We start from the raw sequence: 19,446 nt of genomic DNA, 5'->3' as shown, positions 1-19,446 counted from the left end.
TACGGAAAGAATAGATAATGAATAAAAAAAATTGTGTCACCTAATTTGGGATTGAGACACTATTGTATTGTCATTCCTATATATGTTAGTTTGATACATATTTCTGATCCTTTGAGGCAACTTGGTGAATTCGTTAATGCTATGTGAAGTTAGTGGGTGTAAATTTTGGCCGCACAAGATGAAAAAGTCCCACACAACATATGGCCCTAGACTTATAGATGGTAACCAAATGCAGCAAAGTGTATCATGAGGTTTGCCCTACCCTTTACCATAAATTAATTGAGTAATGGGTGATGGTAAATGGGACATCACATGGGAGTCTGGTTCCTATGAGTCATACAACTTCAAGACGGGAAAAAATTTCTAATAATTCAAGCACTTTTAGATATGGACAGACCTTTTTTTTTTCCCTTTTTTTTTTTTTTTTTTTTTTTAATTTAACCATTTGGTACTTGAAGTTTATCGGACCTGACTAATCAGGATTTCCACTAGGTGACCTATTAAGAGGTAAAACATTCACTATCCAAACGTTTTCCGTTCTTAGCAGTCAAACTCAAGATCACTAATTAAGAGTAGGAAGATATCTCAGTATATCTCAGTCATCTCATACTTATGTTGCTCGAACTTTTCAAAATTGTTGTCAGATCCCAATATAATGTATTACTGTTGGAGGATTTGATAGGAACTCGGCGGCAGCTTTGAAGAGTCTAAAAAATAGTTAATAGTCTCACACCAGGATCGGAGATCAAATGCGGAGGTAGAGTAGAAGGTGCAGGTTCGGTAGAGCATAATAACTTTAGTTACAAACATGGATTGACTAAAAAAATCCACTTAACATGTATAAATTATTAATTTAGAACACAATACTCAAATGACTAAACCCCAAAACTCATAGGCTTCAAATTCTGGATCATTATTTCATTTCCCTTTAGGAGCTAATTTTTTTCATTTTATTTCGAAATTGGTGTTTGATTATAAAATTTCCCAAGTTGGATTCCAAATTTGGAAATGTGCTTCAAACCTGTTTCCAACTCTTCTTCATAAATTTCAATTAAAGTGCTCTTTCTCTCCATTACGGAAAAATATAATCAAACCCAACTCCATCTTCAACTCAACTTCATGAATATCAAATAAAGTGGAAAAACATATTTGGAAGTGAATCTATGGCCAAACACCTATACTTACTTCCATTTATTTGTAAAAAATCAGGAAGGAGAGTGTGAATTGGAGTAATGTAAATTTTCCTAAACACTGCTGAGGTCAGAATTCACTGGAAAGAAATCTTGAACAGGCTACAGCTGCAACTATGAAAGAAAAAGAAATTACATAAAAGGTTTACTCATTTTGTATTTCTCTACTCTATTTAAACTGAGGGTTGACTGCACTTACAACAAACTTATTCAATTTCCATTAATTGTCACTTTTCAAAAGACACTCTCATTGTCCCTTTTTCCCATACTTATAGAAAACGGACATAGTTAAATGTAGTTTGATCAAAGTATACACCTAAAGTTTTACACCCTCTTTTGCTGAGTGCTAGTACTTTCCTTCAATACCACTTACCTACACTACAGCAAAAAATAAAATAAAATTTGTAGTTTAGTGTATAGACATACACGCAAAAAGTAGTGTTTTAGTTGGACGGTCCAATTTTTTCCTATCTATAACTACCCTTCTGCTTGGTTAACTCACTTCCATTTTCTGCAACCTCTCCTGTTCAAAGCTATACCAAATAGCAATAGATTTGAAGAAGAAAAACAAATTCTAGGTAGATTTTCTTTACCTTATCCTTGCTTATATTTCCTGATCAAAACATCATATATAAAAAATAGTATCAAGAAGTAACTAGAAATTGTTTTGCTACTTTCGGATGCTACACAATTTTTTTTTCTTAGACTATAGTTTTAATTTCCCCGATTGAGGGTATAATTTAGCTAACAGGATCGCGATATTTGTTTTGCTTTTTTCAGCTTTTAGATTACCGACAAGAAGATGATGTTTCCTAATAATCAAGAACTTGATGAGTCATCTTCTCAGCTAAGGAAATCTGGAGGTAGAGGAAAGATTGAAATTAAGAGGATCGAAAATACAACGAATCGACAAGTTACGTTCTGCAAACGTAGAAATGGGCTACTGAAAAAAGCTTATGAGCTTTCTGTGCTATGTGATGCTGAAGTTGCTCTTATTGTATTTTCCAGCCGTGGTCGCCTCTATGAATATGCTAATAACAGGTTTGTTTATTTTAACTTATGGCTATATTTTCTATTTTTTTTTTTTAACAAGATCTGCAATTAAACCTAATAAAGAAGTGCAATTTTTTTTCTTTGCTTGAAAGCAGATCTTTTTTGCTCTGTGTGTGTGTGTTTCAATCTGGTCACATTTTTTGTCCCTATGGGGACATCCGATATAATTGAAACGATACAGAGAAGATTAGTACGGCCTCTCTGCAAAGATGACACTGGAATGGTCAATTTTTGTTTTAAAAAAATCTGGGCATATTTGTCGTTCTTCATTATTGATATACAAAGATTGAAGATCGATTGCCCGATGTCAGTCTAGATTTTTTGTGTGCATATTTTTGACATAAGGTGACTATATATGGTGTTTAGTTAAACGATTGAGTTTCTTCCATCACAAAGATTCACTTGTCTAATTATTAATTTGAGCTTTAGAACACAGCCCTTTCTTTTTTTGTTTCTTCCTAATTGCTTCTTTTATTTTGTAGATAGATCTGTTTAAACAGATAAAATTACAAGTAGGGTTAAGTGGTTAACAGAGATATGAGAAAGTTCACAGAAAATCTTAGCTTCTAATCTTCTCTAATTCCATTTTCTGGCATATTTGCCACTTAATCAGGTTATATCTATAATTCTCCTGATAGATTCCATAGAACTTAGTGACTTTGGTTTAGATCTTGTAATTGTATTAAAAATCACATAATATGTATAAATAATTTATTCAAAATGAAATAAACTGTTTTTTAAAAAAAAACAAAAATAAATAAAGAACTTATAAACTCAAATTCTTTGCTCGGTTCACTTAATTTTTCAAGTGCATTTTTCTCTCTCTTCCCATTTTTTTTCTGTTGTCTGTAAGCTGTCATGTTTTGATCTGTTTCCTTCAACTCCTCCAATTGACGATTCCTTAATAACATGTCATTTCAGAGATCACAGAAGCAATAGCCTATCAACTTGCAGATTAGGGTTTCAGTTTAAAAAAAGAAAAAGAAAAAAGGGTTTCAGTTACACCAAAAAAGTACTACTAATCAAGTTCTCTTCTTTCAGCCAGTCAAAAGCTAAATTAGGGTTGTTTTTTACAAGCGAGGCAATAGCAGTCTGCCTTTCTTTTTACCAGTATTTCCCTTTAGGATTTTAAATTTATAGGTTCTAAATTCTAGAAAAATGACTTATTGGGTTTTGAATAAATTATTTTTATATAATAACTGAGTTTTTTATTTTTTTTAAAAATTTATTACATAAGAAATAAGGGAAGGGGAAATGGGCAAGGGGATTACAATGTGAGGATTCAAACCCTCACAAAAAAAAGTGAAAGTTCAGGTAGTCAACCAACCGAGCTACTAGATCCCTATAATAAGTGAGTTTTTGAACACATACAAAATTTGGGTCAAAGTTATTGGATTCTGCCAAACCTACAAGCCAACGGTAATTGATGCAGAGTGTGAGGCATGAGTTCATCCTAATCTAGTAATGTTGGCTGGAACCTTATATATGTGTTAGAATTACTAAAGAAGTACCAACAATTAATTTCAAACCTAGTAAATCCAGAGGCAGAGCCAAAATTAAATTAATTTGCTTTGTGGGTTCTGAATAGATTATTTGTAAATATTAAATAATTTTTTTAACACAATAAAAGGTTTGAGCCAAAGTTAATGGGTTCTACTGAATCTGTAATTAACCACCACTGTGGCTTCACCTTTGAGTAATTCAAATGAGTTGTGTTAGAATTCCGAACTCGAACCATAAAATTTGAATCATAGGCCTGCCTCTACGGATCCACCTTTATATGGGCCATAATAATAACTATCCTTCTATTTCTAGGGTTTCCACAATCTTGAAAGGGCCTTATACAGAAGTCACGCTTTCAATTTCAGGATAGTCAAAACTTGATACTATGAGAGATCTTAGCAAATGGGTTTAATTTTGTTTCGTTCTACCCATTTATTATGTCAAAATTACCCTAAGGTAATTTCTTGAAATTGGACGTTGAAATATGGGGTTAGGGTTTGGTATGATTTGACCATAGACATCATATCATATGGAGTTAGACACGAATATTTGGTCACGTCAGATACGAATTTTCAGTTTTTAGCTAAACAACAAGATTTGGTCATATATTCCTTTTCTCATTTGGTTTTCTTTGATCATACTCGCTTCTTTAAAAAGATCATCTTATCTCAAAATTAGGTAAAAGTTTTAGTACCTCCGTTTTAATTTATGTGCCTGTAGTTAAATGTGGCACGAAATTTAGGAAACGATAAAAGATTTAAAAACTTGTGATCTCAAACGAGTCACAATATTCGTGTTAGTTCTAAGACTTTTGAAACTTATGGTTCCTAAACATATCATCACATTTATGTGATTACAAAATCTTTTCATTAAGGATAAAATCAAAAGTTTAGAGTTAAATTGTTTCCATTATAGAAATACGTCATCTTTTCATTAATTTTTTTTTTCAGTCTTAAAAAATGAGTTACATTGTTTCCATTATAGAAATACGTCATTTTTCCCGAAACGTGCTAATAATCTACTATAGTATCACATAAATGGAGATAAGGAAATTCTATATGTATTAGGTACTATAACTATATAAAACCCTAGCTCCACCCGCGGTTCCTTCTTCTTAGATCTCCCTTGAGTTCTAGCTTCAACTTTAATTCGACTTGAGTGACGCTTATAAGCTAACCCAGTAGAAAATTTTACAATTACTTTTATGAAGATCTAGTCAAACTAAAGAGGGTGACTTACTGGCTAGTTTCATCAGATTTTGCTATCTTTTTTTTCACCTTTTGTTGGTGAATTTGAGTAGAGAGGGTACAGAAAAGAGAAAGAGTCACTGCAACTATTCCTCTGTTGTGTCTTTCTTGAAGAGCGTGCAACCATAGGAATGGCTGCTGCTCTTTGAACTGACTGCTGTAATTAAACACTTAACACAAATGAACAAGTTCACATATAGCATGTCAGCTGAGGCGGAATTGAAATTTTGAGTTTATGAATTATTTCATAAAGCAGCTTATTAGATTTTGAATAAATTATTTATATATATTAAGTGAATTTTTAAACACAAATATAGAGTCTGGCCAAAGTAATTGGGTTCTAGCGAACCCGTACGCAAAACTATAGCTCGGCAAAAGCGAATTAAAGTTACAGGAACTCTATAGCTTTAACCTAGACTTTATATTTGTGTTAAGAAATCTACTTAATATGTATAAATAATCTATTCGACCTCTTATTGCTCTTCCTAGAAATTCAAAAACGGATTTAGAATTTTGAGCTTATGAATTTTGAATTTCAAAAAAGATAATTTATTGAGTTCTAGATAAAGTTTTATACATACTAAATGGATTTTTAAACATCAGTACATAGTTTGTTGAACCCGTAAACATGCATGTAGCTCCATCCCTACTTAAAATCAGAACACATAAACTTCAAATTCTGTAATCCCTTTGACTAATAGCCTTACCCACACGCATAATAACACAAGGGGAGTATAAAATAATGGAAGAGTCTGCAAGAACAAAAGCTAAGAAAGATAAAAAAAAATTGGGATAGATGTTGGTGGAGAGATCTCGAGGTGGATAAAAGGGTTAAGTCGAGGGTATTATACTATGGGTAAAACGAAGAAAGATAGAGATATTCGAACCAGTCATGTTGTGGGATCTTGTGCCAATGTGGCAGGAAACATCCAATCACCGCCTCGACGAAATTAAGGTTACAGGCTTACTGTAAAGTGCAGAACTTCACCTTAGAAGCTAACCTTAAACCAACGGATAATACTCGGAAACAAAAATGAGGGCTCACAATTTTCAAAACCCCTCCGTCAATTTTCTTTGAACATTTCATTTGCCTTACAGACGTTTTGACCTATTAATTTCGAGGCATACTGCATTTCAAAATAAGTTGTGTTTTTATTTTTTCATTTTGTCTCAAAATAAATGGTGTTTCACAAAATCAAGAAAGCATTACTCCCTCCGGCCCAATACATGTGATATACTGACTAATCATGGAGTTTAAGAAATAAAGGAAAAGAAGAAAGTATTCCTTTATTTTTTAACTCCGTGACTCGTCAGTATATCACATAAATTGGGGAGAGGGAGTAATTTTTTTCTTTCAATTTTACTCTTATTTAAATAAATGTAGCTTCACATGACCAAGAAACCATTAAAGATCTACTTCTTGTTCAAGACATTTGATTAGAGGTGAGTAAAAAAACACTTTTTACTTTCTAGGAGTGTGTAGTGATGTTTTTAAGGGGTGTGCCCAAGCTAAAAACAAGTACTATTTATTTTGAAATTGAGGAAGTAATTATTCTATGTTTCATTCAATATGCTCAATTTTGGCTGAGCATAAAATTTAAAGTACAAAAAAATTGATTTAAAAAAAATAAACTAAATGTGTGTATAACATATTAAAAGTATCTTTTGTCTCTAAATTTTTAAATATGTGAAGTCATTCTTATAGTTCTTTCTTTTGAAGAACAAATAAGTACCTCTTTGTATTTGTTATGTATGAGAAACTAGTTAGTCTTGCTCAATGATAAGTGTAAGATCTTTCCTTTCTCCTCCAATTTATTTGATTTCCCACTCAGTGTGTGGTATCCGCTTTGATGTGAAGTGCGCTTTATAAAAGACAACTCCATTTTCAAAGCTCAAAATTGCGACCTTTCGTTAAAATTCTCCTCCACTTTTTAACCACGTCAAAATCACCTTGAGGCAATTAACAAATTTGAGAGATTTATACTTCAAAATGTTGATAAGCCGTATATTGCTTCTTAGCCACATATAGAAAATAATTAGTGGAGTTTATCATTTTGTCACAAGAATAAAGATTCATATATACTTCTTTTGTAATTAAAGATGCCTTGCCTCCATGCTGAATGAACATTCACATTCTAATTAATATAGACATTTCCTAACTTATCATACAAAGAAAATATCACTTCATCAGAAATCTAATTTTTTTGTTGAAGTAAGTTGTTGCATTAAAAAAGCATTAAGAAGATGAGTGAATGATTACAAATCATATGGTTATAACTCCAAATACTGCAAAAAAAAAAAAAAAAAAAAAACTAGTATGAACTGGGAGTTAAGAACCGTAAAGCGAAAACTCAAGGTCGTTAAGCCACCGAGAGTGGTGATAAAATCTAAAAGGGGAATGACATCATTTACAGGGAAAAGATTGCTCCAACTAAAAAGATTCATCGAACACTTGGGCCTAAGAAAGCGAGTAGGGGCGAGATCCCATCAAAACATCGTTTGTTCCTTTCTATCCATATACACCAAAAAATACATGCCGGAATCATCTCGCCGATCTTCTTGATGGACTTGTCCACTTTCCACAAACTCCAACTTTCAACCGCTTGCTTTGACGAAGGGGGTTGTCCAACTAATTCCCGTAAATAGCCAAAAACATAATCCAAAGATCGGTGCCACGGGGCAATGCGGAATAAATGGTTTACTTGTCTCTAGGTCACAGACACATAAAACACCCGCTCACCACCGTAATGTCTCTCTTCATGAGATTGTCCTCCGGGTTAAGATAGCATTGTAAAGAGCTATCCGTGAAACATTTAACTTTGGGGAGCTTTGTCTTCCAAACTAGCTTCCGGGGCCATGAAGTTGTCACTCCTCTCTCCGCATTCAACCGGTTGTAGCTTGCTTTACTATGAAGATGCCTTTCTCTCGAATTCCCCCACCTTAAGCCGTCCGGAAGTTGAGGATTCATTGAGTAGTTTGCCAAGAACCTATAAAGATCGCTTAGTTCCTCCAACTCCCGGCCTTGCAAGTTTCTTCTAAGGTGAATATCCCAAATGTTGCCATCTCTATTGTCAGCAACAGATGAGTTAGGTTCTACAGCTAAAAGGAATATCCTGTGGTGAGAGTTTCTGAGGGGTTGATTGGCCACCCAATTGTCTTTCCAGAACTTGACTTTAGAACTATTTCCAAACTTTAAGGATACTTCCCTGAAGAAGTCATACTGAAGATTGTTGATATGCTTCCAAGGGCCAACACCATGAGGGGCTATATTCTTTTTGGTGCGCCAATCATCTAGCCTGCCATGTTTTGCATTCACCACTTCCTTCCATAAGAGTGTGCCTCTTTGGCCATATCTCTACATCCATTTCAAAAAAAAGGCTTTTGTTATGCTTGCTGAGATCTCTGACTCCCAGACCTCCTTGTTCCTTTGGCATTATGACCTTATCCCATTTGACAAGATGGAATTTATGATCTTCAATCGTTTCCTTCTCATAGAAATGCCCTTCTTAGGCCATCCACATTGCTCCTTTACCTCATAAGTCATTGGAATGAGGACATCATGTAAGTAGGTATCCGTCCAATACACTATTGATTAAAGTCACCTTCCTCCCATAGATAGATATTGCATATTCCGCCATTTACGCCTTTTCTCCACCTTCTCCACCACTCCATTCCAAACCTCGCTTGCTTTGTAATTTGCGCCCAAAGGAAGGCCCAGATAAGTCGAAGGGAAGGAGCCTATGTCACACCCCAGGATCCCTGCCAAGATATTCAAGTTTGGAACTTCATTGATAGGATAAATCTTGCTCTTCATCATGTTAATGTGAAGTCCAGAACTAGCTTCAAATAGCATGAGAGTAAGATTAAGATAAAGAACTTGAAGTGTCTCTGCCCCACAAAAGATCGGGGTATCATCAACATATAAAAGGTGGGAAATTGAGATAGAATTGTTTGGCCTGCTTTCCATCTTGAAGCCTTCAATCCAGTGATTTTCTTTGGCTTTGTCCAGCATGTTGCTCAAACCCTCCATTGCTAGAACGAATAAGAAAGGAGAAAGAGGATCCCCTTGTCTTATTCATTTTTTAGGAGAGAAAAAATCCACTGGCCCCATGTTCACCAGAATGGAGTATTTTACAGTTGAAAGACTGTATTTGATCCATTTAATCCATCTATCTCCAAAACCCATTTGCTTCAAAGATGTCTAACGTATCGGACACATTTGCATAAGATGTCTAACGTATAGGACCGGCCACTTTGTCAAAGGCTTTCTCCACATCTAGTTTGCATAAAATCCCGAGTGTTCACCTTTCAATCTGCCATCTAGCATTTCATTTGCAATCAAAGAGGCATCGGTGATTTGTCCGTTCTTAAGGAAGGCATTTTGCTCCCCCGACACCGAACTCCCGCATCACTCTCTTCTTCAAGCCTCCAAATCTTTTCTAAAACTTTGGCCAAGATCTTATAAACACTCCCTATGAGACCTATAGGTCTGAAGTCCCTAAGGTGTAAGGCTCCCTTTCTTTTTGGGATAAGAGCTATAAACGAAGCATTATTGGATTTGACCATGCGGCAATGCTGATGAAAATGGTTGAGAGCTCCCATAATATCATCCTTGATAAAATCCTAAGCACTCTGATAAAAGGCCATTGTGTATCCATCAGGCCCTGGGCTCTCGTATGGAGCACAAGAGTTGATGGCTGCTCTTACCTCTTCTTCATCATTTCAGAGAAACCTTCTGTTTATAGCCACATATTTTCAAACTTGAAGTAAGAGCAATTAGTATCCCAATCACCACTTTCCAGAAGCAGAGGTCTGTGATCTGAGAGAACTCTTGGCATAGCTAGCTGTTTTATAGCGTTGAAAGTATCATTCCACTCCGGAGAGATTAGAAACCTATCTATTCTAGATGCTTGCAAAGAATTCTCCCCCCCCGAACCATGTGAAATTTGCTCCTTGTAAAGGTAGATCAAGAATGAATTCGTTAAAGTTGATCATTGCACTGGATCTTCCATGGCAGTTGTATTTTTCACTTTCATATCTGCACACATTAAAATCTCCTCCAACTACCCATTGTTCATTCCATAAGCCCCTTACTGCTGCCAATTCATGCCATAGTAGTTCTCTTTCTGGATTGTTGTGAGGCCCATAAACACCTGTAAAGCCCCATCTGAAATCCTCTTGTGTACTCTCCATCAGACAAGAAATGGTGTAGCTGCCCCTATGAATATCTCTGACTGTCCACTGTCTCTTATCCCAAAGGATTAAGATGCCCCCACTTCTTTCATTTGATTTTAAATCAGCCCATTCTATCCATCTGTTAACTCGTAATTGATTAATCCAGCTTGATGACCATTCCTCAACTTTAGTTTCCTACAAACAAACTATGTCTGCCCTCCATTTGCTGATAAGTGACTTGATTGTTGTTCTTTTCTCTGCCTCATTGAGACCCCGCACATTCCAACTCAGAATTTTTATTTTCATGTAGAGGAAGCTTTGTAGTACCTGCCCCTATCACCTGTTATCTTCCCATCAGAGTTCATCTCCCATTTAAGCCTTCCCAATTCCAATGTTTGCTTCTTCTTCCCCTTTCTCAGTGCCGAGGGTGGTGATTGTTATTGCTTTTCAATCTGTTCTTGTCTTTTTTGTTCCATCTTTAAGACCATTCTAAGAATTTCGTGCTCAAACCCTGCCGCATGAATCCCAAAAGCCTTTCACGCTTTAAACATGACAGTCTTGGCCCACCTCGACGTATTGATTACATTCGGAGTGCTTATGTGCGTCGATCCAATATGGTTCTCATCGTGCCATGGAAGAAAGAGAGCATCGCAAGAGGAGAGATCAAGTTCCGAGCAACTTACTGATTTGAACTCATTCAAAGCAAGGGCTCTTGGAATTAAAGGTCTTGGTGTCTCTGCTTCATCATCTGCTTCTGATTCTGAATCGCATGCAAAAACCATAGGCGACTGCTCCCTTGTTCTAGTTTCTGCAGCTTCTATTTCGACAGAAAGAGGGTCGAAATAATTAATGTGAGAATATGGGCTGCTTCTATTCTGATAAGGATCAAAACCAGGCCCAACAGCCTTCCAGATCTTTTTATAATTATTTCTCTTCTTTTGCTTCTTATTCTTTGGGCCTTGGAAATAATGAGTGTAATTTTGGCCCAGAATGTTGCTGGCCCCATTTGCCCATACTTTTTCCTTCCCCTTATACTGTGGCACGTGACCTTTATTTTTCTCTGTCAAACCCAGGGATTTTGAATTAAAGTTGCTCGGATAACTGAGCTTCTTCTTATTGTCCAAAGGATAAACATGCGATACCTTTCTAGGGTTTGGAGTAGCAGCCTCCATCTTATCCACCTCTCTCCGTCTGTCAGGGATGATTCGAGTAATCTGGTCTTCCACAATCACCACCAGATATCTCAAACCACCAACATATAAGTCTAGTTCTTTTGGGATTTCTTCCATAGTGATTTTAACACAGATGCACGCCCAGAAAAGATGGAATCTTGCCTTCGTGTCTGCATCTGCACCTATGAACCCTCCGCACTTCTCTCCGATACATCGGAAAGATTTCATGTTCCAACCATTTAGCGGTACCCCAAAATCCTTGACCCATTTATGCCCAATCTCTGATTTTGCTGGATAATACTCAGATTCTATTGACCACCACTCAAGATTTAGATGACGACCGTTCCAGAACCAATCTCCAGCTTTGATCCTGGCTGCTTCTTGTCTTGAAGGCAGTTCAAACAAAAATTTGTTGTGTGATACCGGTGTGACTCTCAGACCTGCTGTGACCTGCCATCTCTTAAGAAACCAAGGCTGGATGAATTCTGCTTTTGGGCTGTAGTGGAATGGGTTATTGAAACTTCCGATCAAGCATTTGGAGAGGAAATTGGAGCTTTCATCCTGGTCTTCAAGGTCGCCTGCCCTTCTCTGAGTTGGCCATTGAGAGATTTCTGCTGCTTTTAGGAAGGATCTCTTTTTAATATCAATGATTACTTTGTATTTGTGATTTGTTGCTTCACCCAAATATTGAAGGATCTTCCCTGCTATGTCTCCCCATCCCCATTGTACACAATTTCTGGAATAATAATCGCTTTTCTCCTCTCCCCTGCTATTGTTTCGACTTTTACGAATCTTCCATAAATGTTGTAATTCTGATATACCCTATAAATGTATGCTTGTATTTTCCTTCCCCATCTTCTATAGAGATTCCCTTGTCCGTATGAAGCTTGGTATAACTATAAGCAAACCCATATAAGATTCTCCTCGTCTAGTTTGATCTGGCTGGTAAACCTTCTGCCTCGCTCCACCCAAACAAACCATCTGTCTTGGTCCCCACAATCTTCGTAGATCTCAAAGGATTTGTCCCCTGAAACGAAATGTATCTTCCCTCCCATGAGGGGAGAGAAGGCTCACCGGAAAAAAGATTTTAGAAAGAGAAAACAAGGGGCACATTTCCCAAGTCAAAGCACATTTTTTAATGTTTGAAGAATATCCTTTAGTTTTTTTAATGTATATTGGAAATCTAAATCTAAGAGAGGTGCTTGTAATTTGTCTAGTTGTAGAAGGCCTCTAATAATTTGTGGGAAGAATATCTTAATATCAAGATATTTTGGTGATTGAGAAGGCCTGTAATTATGCGCTTATGTTCTGGGTATCCAAATCTAAAGGAATGATAAGACATTTTGTTCAATCTTACGAGGCATCTCTTGTTGTGGAAGCTAGGATCATTAATGTTGACTCAATTATCAAGGAATAATTTTTCTATAGTTTAAGTTATATGATTTTTTTTATTTCTAGGATTTAATGTCCTAGTGATGTATATTATTCATGAATATGAATTGATAATGTGAAAAAGAATATATTTACACAATTAGGTTATTTAAATGGTAATTGGTGGTAACCTTATTCAATAGCATTGATATTTTTTTAGAAAAATAACATTTCCACTTTGGTGGTGTAGGGGTTAAGGCCTGAAACCCTAACCTGTATATATCAGCATCCAATAGGTAAATACACAGAGAAGGGGGACATAGTGCCTTACCTCTCCAAAAATAGTTTGTAAGTTGGTTATGTCCAAATTGATATCTTAGAATAAATGATAAGTAACCTATTATAATAAATTAAATTAGATAAATGGTGTAAAAATTCATTGCACTATCACTCTGTTGGCGTATATAACTTGAATCATTTGCGCATATGTAGCCGGCAAATATTTGCTTCTTTAGGAGATATATTGAGGTCTAGCTCTTGTCTGTATGATCATCATCAATTCCTCTATCTTTTGGATTTCAGTTCCTCTTACTCATTCTTTCTGTGTTATTGTGAAGATTCTCTCTCTCTCTCTACGACCAACTGTTAAACCAAAATATTATAACCACTATCTGGCCTTTATAACCGCTAACATAGAATAATGCAATTTTAATATTAAAATGCACTTTACACCAACATAAAGTCTTGTTTTGACCCTTGCTTTCTAATGAATCTCTGATCTGAAAGTAATTTTAGTCAAAATTTGAGGTAAATTTAGATATCTTTTTGTTTTTTTTTTCCCTCAAAACTTTTAGACATGCGAAGTCCATTCATTTCCTACTGGAGGTACGTTAATGGCAAAGGAAAATACGAGGCCATTGCTACGTAATAGACCAAAAGTATACCTGAAGACAATCTAAGAAAATCTCCAATAGTTTAGGGACAAATTTGAGTCTTTACCCTAGTTTTGACCAGTAAAACATTTAACAATTAATAGTTGAGAATTCTACTACTATTGATCTGCCCAATTTGGGTAGAATGCATTCTTTAAAAAAAATTCGGGCTTTAGTTATTTTGAGGAGAAGAGATAATTCGATTCAGATTAGACTATTCTTAAAATTCTTTGCCTGTCAATTCTAATTGTGTGTATGTGCAGTGTTAGGGCAACTATTGATAGGTACAAGAAACACTATGCTGATTCCACAAGTACAGGATCTGTTTCTGAAGCTAACACTCAGGTACACTATGTTTATCCTCCTCTTCCTCCTTATTCTACTGAGCCATAAAGAACAGTATAAACCAGTATGTTTTGATGTATTAGCATAGTGTTTCCAATTTTTAGCTCTTTCATGTTGTAGAGCGTCTTTGTACTAGTGTAGATAAAAATGTCTTGCACTTACCACTATGGAGAGAAAAAGGGTACTATAACGGCCTAGGCCTAACTATCAATATACTGTCCGTTTTGGCTTGATATCCTCCAGAGTCTAGACCACTTCAAGGCTTTTCGACTTCATGGTTTTGTCCCCTTAGACCTCATAGTTTTGTCGAATGTAAGGCTCAAGACTCGAGCAGTAGAACCGGCTACTTGACATGCAAAAGGTGTTGGCTTTGCTTTTTAATGGGGTTAGAGGCCAAGGCCGGAAACTAGACCGAGTGGTGGGGTTGAGTCAAAATGAACAATACCTTGATAGTTGGGCCTGAGTTGTTACATATGATATTAGAGTCGGTACCTACCCAATACTATGATGGGGCAAACCTCAACGAACACGTTGTGTCCCTATGGGGGCGCGGTGGGGGTTGGGGGGGGGGGGGGAGTGGAGGTGAGTGTAACAGCCTACGGATAGCTAGTTCTTGAACTCGAAGGGAAATTCACTGAACTCTCAACTGTTGAGGCTCCTGATTTAGACCCTAGGGGGGGACCAAACCGTGAGGTCAAAAACCCTTAAGGTGGCCTAGAGGGGTCAGACTGAAACACAAGATACTTTAACCATTTTTTGGACCGTTACACTTACATTTTGTTTTGGTACCAATTGCACAATGAATATTGAGCTAACAAGTTGGAAGCCATGACAACTTTGGCTTGTTCATGTCCCTCTATTATTAAAACCTATCTTAGTCCAATATTATAGAAATTTAGTTTCTCATCTTCATATTTTCTATTGACATATAAATTTCTGATAAAATTAAAAACTCCTAGCATAAGGTAAAACTAACATGACTAATACTTAATCCCAACTTATTGATATCGATTATATCCAAATCTTTTCTTTCATCAAAGGAAAATAAAAATGGAATGATATATCAAAAAGAAAGTTTTTGACATGCATCTGCCTTTGATCTTCCTTTTCAAGTGAATAACATAATACTCTATAACTGATTAAACTGAAGCAATTTTATTCCTCAGTACTACCAGCAAGAAGCATCCAAATTGCGACGGCAAATCCGAGATATACAGACTTATAACAGGTCAGTCCAAAGAGTTCTTCTCTGATACGAAGCATTACACACTGTCAGAAAATTGCTAATTTCCGATTGAAATTTTTGTTGGTATTTAACAGAACATCCATTGAAAATTAGTGATTTTCTATAAAAGTTGTATTTAATCATGAGAGTAATTATGATGCTTTTTTGTGTAGGCAAATAGTTGGAGAGGCTCTGAGCAGTTTAAGCCCGAGGGACCTCAAGAATCTGGAAGGGAAACTTGAAAAGGCCATTGGTAGAGTTCGTTGCAAAAAGGTAAATTTGATTTTGTTGGACGATTTCATTGTTTCCCTATTATTGCGAGGCAAAAACTGACATATGTTTATGATTTTCCAGAATGAATTGCTCTTCTCAGAAATAGAGCTCATGCAAAAGAGGGTAAACCACTGTTTCATGTGCTTTACGTACTACAGTAATTCACTCTTCTTTCTTTTTTGGGTAATCACCGTAAATTAATGACAAGGAGGGTAGTGATTATTTGGAGAGATTAAATACCTTAATTCTTCTTTTTCTCATCTTCAAAGAATGCCATTCTTCTTCTTGTTTCCCTTGCTTTGATTACCGTATTATCTGTTGTTGCTACTGTTGTATTCTCCTTTATTTTTAGCATGGCTTCTTCACTGCTTATTTCTTTTCTATACTTGATTTTGATATGCTTGAGCTGAGGGTCTATCAGAAACAACTTCTCTACCTTCATAGGTAGGGTTAAGGCTGCATACTCACTCTCTCCAGACCCCACTTATGGGATGACACTGGGTATATTGTTGTTGTTTTTGACCTGAGTTGGACTAAATTTGCCACCTCTATTGTTGCAGGAGATTGAGCTGCAGAACGCCAACATGTATCTACGAGCAAAGGTCCTATTCTTTTCTTTCTGCTTTTGAATATGTTGTCCTTAAGATATCTCCCTATTTGTATGATACTAGCATTAATTAGTTAAGAGTCAAATATTGTTTCACTTCAAAATTAATCCCGGGATGATGATGCAGATAGCAGAGGTAGAGAGAGCACAACAGCAAATGAACTTGATGCCTGGAGGATCTGATCAATACCATCATCAGCATCAGGCACCTCAGCCAAATTATGAAGATGCTCGCAACTTCCTGCCTGTAAATTTGCTGGAACCTAATCCCCATTACTCTCGCCCCAACGACGACCAAACTCCTCTCCAGCTTGTGTAAGCCTCTCTTCCTGTTCTCATCTACTTATTATACTGTTGCAATTTATCAGACATAAGTTAGTTTTGTTCATAAGACAAGAGTTCAGGACATTTTAAGAAGTTATAGACAATGCAGATAGTGCAATATATTGCCTATTGGAGAGGAGTTTCAGTTGTATTGACTTGTAAACAACTGAGCAATACATGCAACTTCGTCTATGAGCAAAACTCATGGTCATCTGAGCAGGTTCATTGTACTGAAATGTCCCAAACACCTGCCTAATAGGCAAAACTAATTTATGTCCACAACTTATGCCCGACAAGCAACAAAGGTTATTTTTAAAAAAAAATTATAAAGCGGACCTAAAATTTCAGGACCTCCCCTTCAGTTCTCTAGCTAGGAAGTCGGATTGCGTAATGGCTTCCAAAAGAGTTCTTATGAAAGTTTTCGGTTATTCTATCCATTGTCTTACTGTTTTGATGTCAATGATCAAAACTTTTATACTATGTATCCTCACCTATATATGCGGTGCAGAGTTTTTCAAAATCTTAATGAAGACAAGATACTTTGTCTAATCTAAGAAATTCTAAGAAATACCTATAGCTAGAAGTTACGGATTCGGTTCAAACCTTATATTTGTAGTAAGAAATTTATGTAATATCTACAAATAATCTACCTGGAATCCAGTAAAAAAAAGTTGTGATCTTTTTTTTTTTTTTTTTATTTTTTATTATTTTCAATCCACCCTCTCCTCGAGGGCTCTCTTTTATTCATATTCTCCAAAATACACCACAGAGGAGAGCATCTCCCTGTACCTATCTTTGTATGGACAGTCCCCATACTATGCTTGATAGGATTTCCTTTAAGCTTACAAAAAAATTGGTATCATGGAAGAGTGACTACTCTTCTTCTATACAAAAATATGAGTTAAGGTACGTCAAACGTATATATCCTATACATCTTGTTTTGGTAATCCTTTGAATTCTCGACTGGACAAATCCTAAAAGTAGGCATTTGCATTCTATCCATGTTGATCTCCCCTTTAACTGTCTTGGGCAGCTGTTGGAAATTAGTAATCCACGTTGTTTCTTTGCATTCCAATCCCCAGTTGGACAAGGTGTCTGCTGCTCTATTACCTTCCCTGTAACAGTGCTCCATCTTCCAACTATCCACACTTTCCAGAAGAGATCTAATATTCACGATAGTATCCATTATGGTCCATGGAGGATCACTATGATTCAATATCTAGTCTACAAGCAGCTTTGAATCACCTTCCATTTCTAACTTCATAAATCCCTTCTTCACACACCACTCTATTCCTATTTCCATAGCCTGTGCATCAGCTAAGTTGTTAGTCGAGATGCCAAAATTCACTCCAAAAGCAGCTATCATTGCACCTCTACTGTCTCTAATGATACCACCACCTCCACTGATGCCAGGATTTCCTTTAGAGCAGCCATCAGTATTCAGTTTCACATAATTGTTAGCAGGAAAAGCCTATTTCACAACTATAGATTTAAAAAAAAGTTGTGATCTAGAAACCATAAACTTAATATTCTAGACTAAGGTGGGAAGTTTTCTGGTGTTCGCAAAATTTGAGAAGCCTGTATCTCTCACGTTTTTCTAGCCAACAATATATACACACACACACACACACACACACTCTTAGCTCAATTGAAACAATGTTGAATCAGTTTCCTAGTAGCTCCTGGGTGTTTGCATTAATCTCCAGAAAACTAGAACGGGTCACTTACAAGGAGGTGGATTAAACATCTTTGCTTCTAGATGCATAACTGCATTACAAAAATAAACATACTATACAGGATGATATACAGCCTAATGCAGTGGAACATGGACCAAACCTCTAGCCATCTATGCATCCATAACCCCCTCTAGTATGTATGATTTTTTGGATTAATAGACATGATAGGGGTCAAGCCTAAGCCCCCACACCATTGGAATCACAACCATGGTTATGGCTTATTAAAAAAAATTAAAAAAAATAAAAAATACAGCCTAAAGCAGTTAGTTATTTACTAGGCTTCGAATATGTGAGAGTCACCAAAATTATGCTTCCTGTTCTTGAAACAATGTTGAAGTTGAGCACTTATTTCAATAATCTCTAACTGATTATTTCTCCTCTTTTTGTCCTGGCTGGTGTTATCTCTGCAGCTGATAATCTTGGAGGGCTCTACTATATCAGGTTTTCTGAATTTGCGTCATGGGTCTTCCTCCATCTCTAGAAATGTGTACTCCAGTTTTAACCTATATATAGTGTTGTAAATCATGATCAGAATTTATTACCGCTGCGATATTAACTGCTTTTTTTTCAAGCATTATTCAGTCATCTGTTAAGTGATGAAATCATGTTCCATATTATGTTGCCTTCTATACTCTTACAGGCTTCTATATAATAATGCTATTGAACTACGATAATCTTTAAATCCAGCTACTTTATTAATCTCTTCATCTTTATCGTAGAGGGAAGTAGTATTAAGAAGGATGTCAAAGATCTTTATATAATCTTTCAGAATGATGTAACTTGTCAAATTATATTAAGAAGGTTGTCAGGTTGTATGAACTAAATGAATTTCATGTTCAATTATATAATTTCTTTGCTACATACAGAACTGTGTGAACTAGATAACAGTAGGCAAAGATTTAAGTCTCAGTACTCGGCAAAAGTTTGATGTTGAAACATTTAAAGTTAAAAAAATCATTGACATACATATTAAAGCTTTTGAAAACTTTACAATGTGTGTTTGTTACTTTATCATAGTAGGAACATGTAAAGAAAGTAGTAGATATATGTATAGTTGTATATTTTGAAATTCTTGAAGAACTTGTCAAATATCTTGACTAAGTATCTAGGGAACTTTGATATTTTCCGGTTAAATGGCCCAAGTGTGAATTAGCACACCCTCACAAGAGTGCAGCATATATGTTGTAAAACCTTGCCTTCATGATTCTTTTGCTTGGCTATACTGCAGCTCTAAGTCTCTTTACTCGGTGTTTCACTTCATTAAAGGGCTATACAAATGGCAGATATATAGTC

The 19,446-nt window shown here is 36.0% G+C and overlaps 2 protein-coding genes and 1 pseudogene across 2 annotated transcripts; 2 read left to right on the top strand and 1 right to left on the bottom strand.

The window, feature by feature from the left end:
• Nucleotides 1–1,508: 1,508 nt before the first annotated feature.
• Nucleotides 1,509–18,843, top strand: LOC132037324 (agamous-like MADS-box protein MADS1). The gene is made up of 9 exons (XM_059427822.1): nt 1,509–1,768; nt 1,971–2,231; nt 13,907–13,988; nt 15,155–15,216; nt 15,387–15,486; nt 15,568–15,609; nt 16,047–16,088; nt 16,221–16,408; nt 18,564–18,843. Exons 2-9 carry the CDS (start codon nt 1,993–1,995, stop codon nt 18,565–18,567), a joined length of 759 nt encoding a protein of 252 aa, XP_059283805.1. The 5' UTR covers nt 1,509–1,768; nt 1,971–1,992; the 3' UTR covers nt 18,568–18,843.
• On the top strand, nt 2,386–2,478 carry LOC132038720 (U6 spliceosomal RNA; annotated as a pseudogene).
• On the bottom strand, nt 9,706–12,468 carry LOC132036909 (uncharacterized). The gene is made up of 2 exons (XM_059427326.1): nt 11,311–12,468; nt 9,706–11,277 (listed from the first exon to the last, which is right to left on the bottom strand). Exons 1-2 carry the CDS (start codon nt 11,566–11,568, stop codon nt 10,705–10,707), a joined length of 831 nt encoding a protein of 276 aa, XP_059283309.1. The 5' UTR covers nt 11,569–12,468; the 3' UTR covers nt 9,706–10,704.
• Nucleotides 18,844–19,446: the final 603 nt, after the last annotated feature.

The sequence above is a fragment of the Lycium ferocissimum genome, chromosome 11 (assembly GCF_029784015.1).
Source record: "Lycium ferocissimum isolate CSIRO_LF1 chromosome 11, AGI_CSIRO_Lferr_CH_V1, whole genome shotgun sequence".
NCBI classification, from domain to species: domain Eukaryota; kingdom Viridiplantae; phylum Streptophyta; class Magnoliopsida; order Solanales; family Solanaceae; genus Lycium; species Lycium ferocissimum.
The sequence above is the reverse complement of the archived record's forward strand: the minus strand, read 5'-3'. Positions and strand labels throughout refer to the sequence as shown.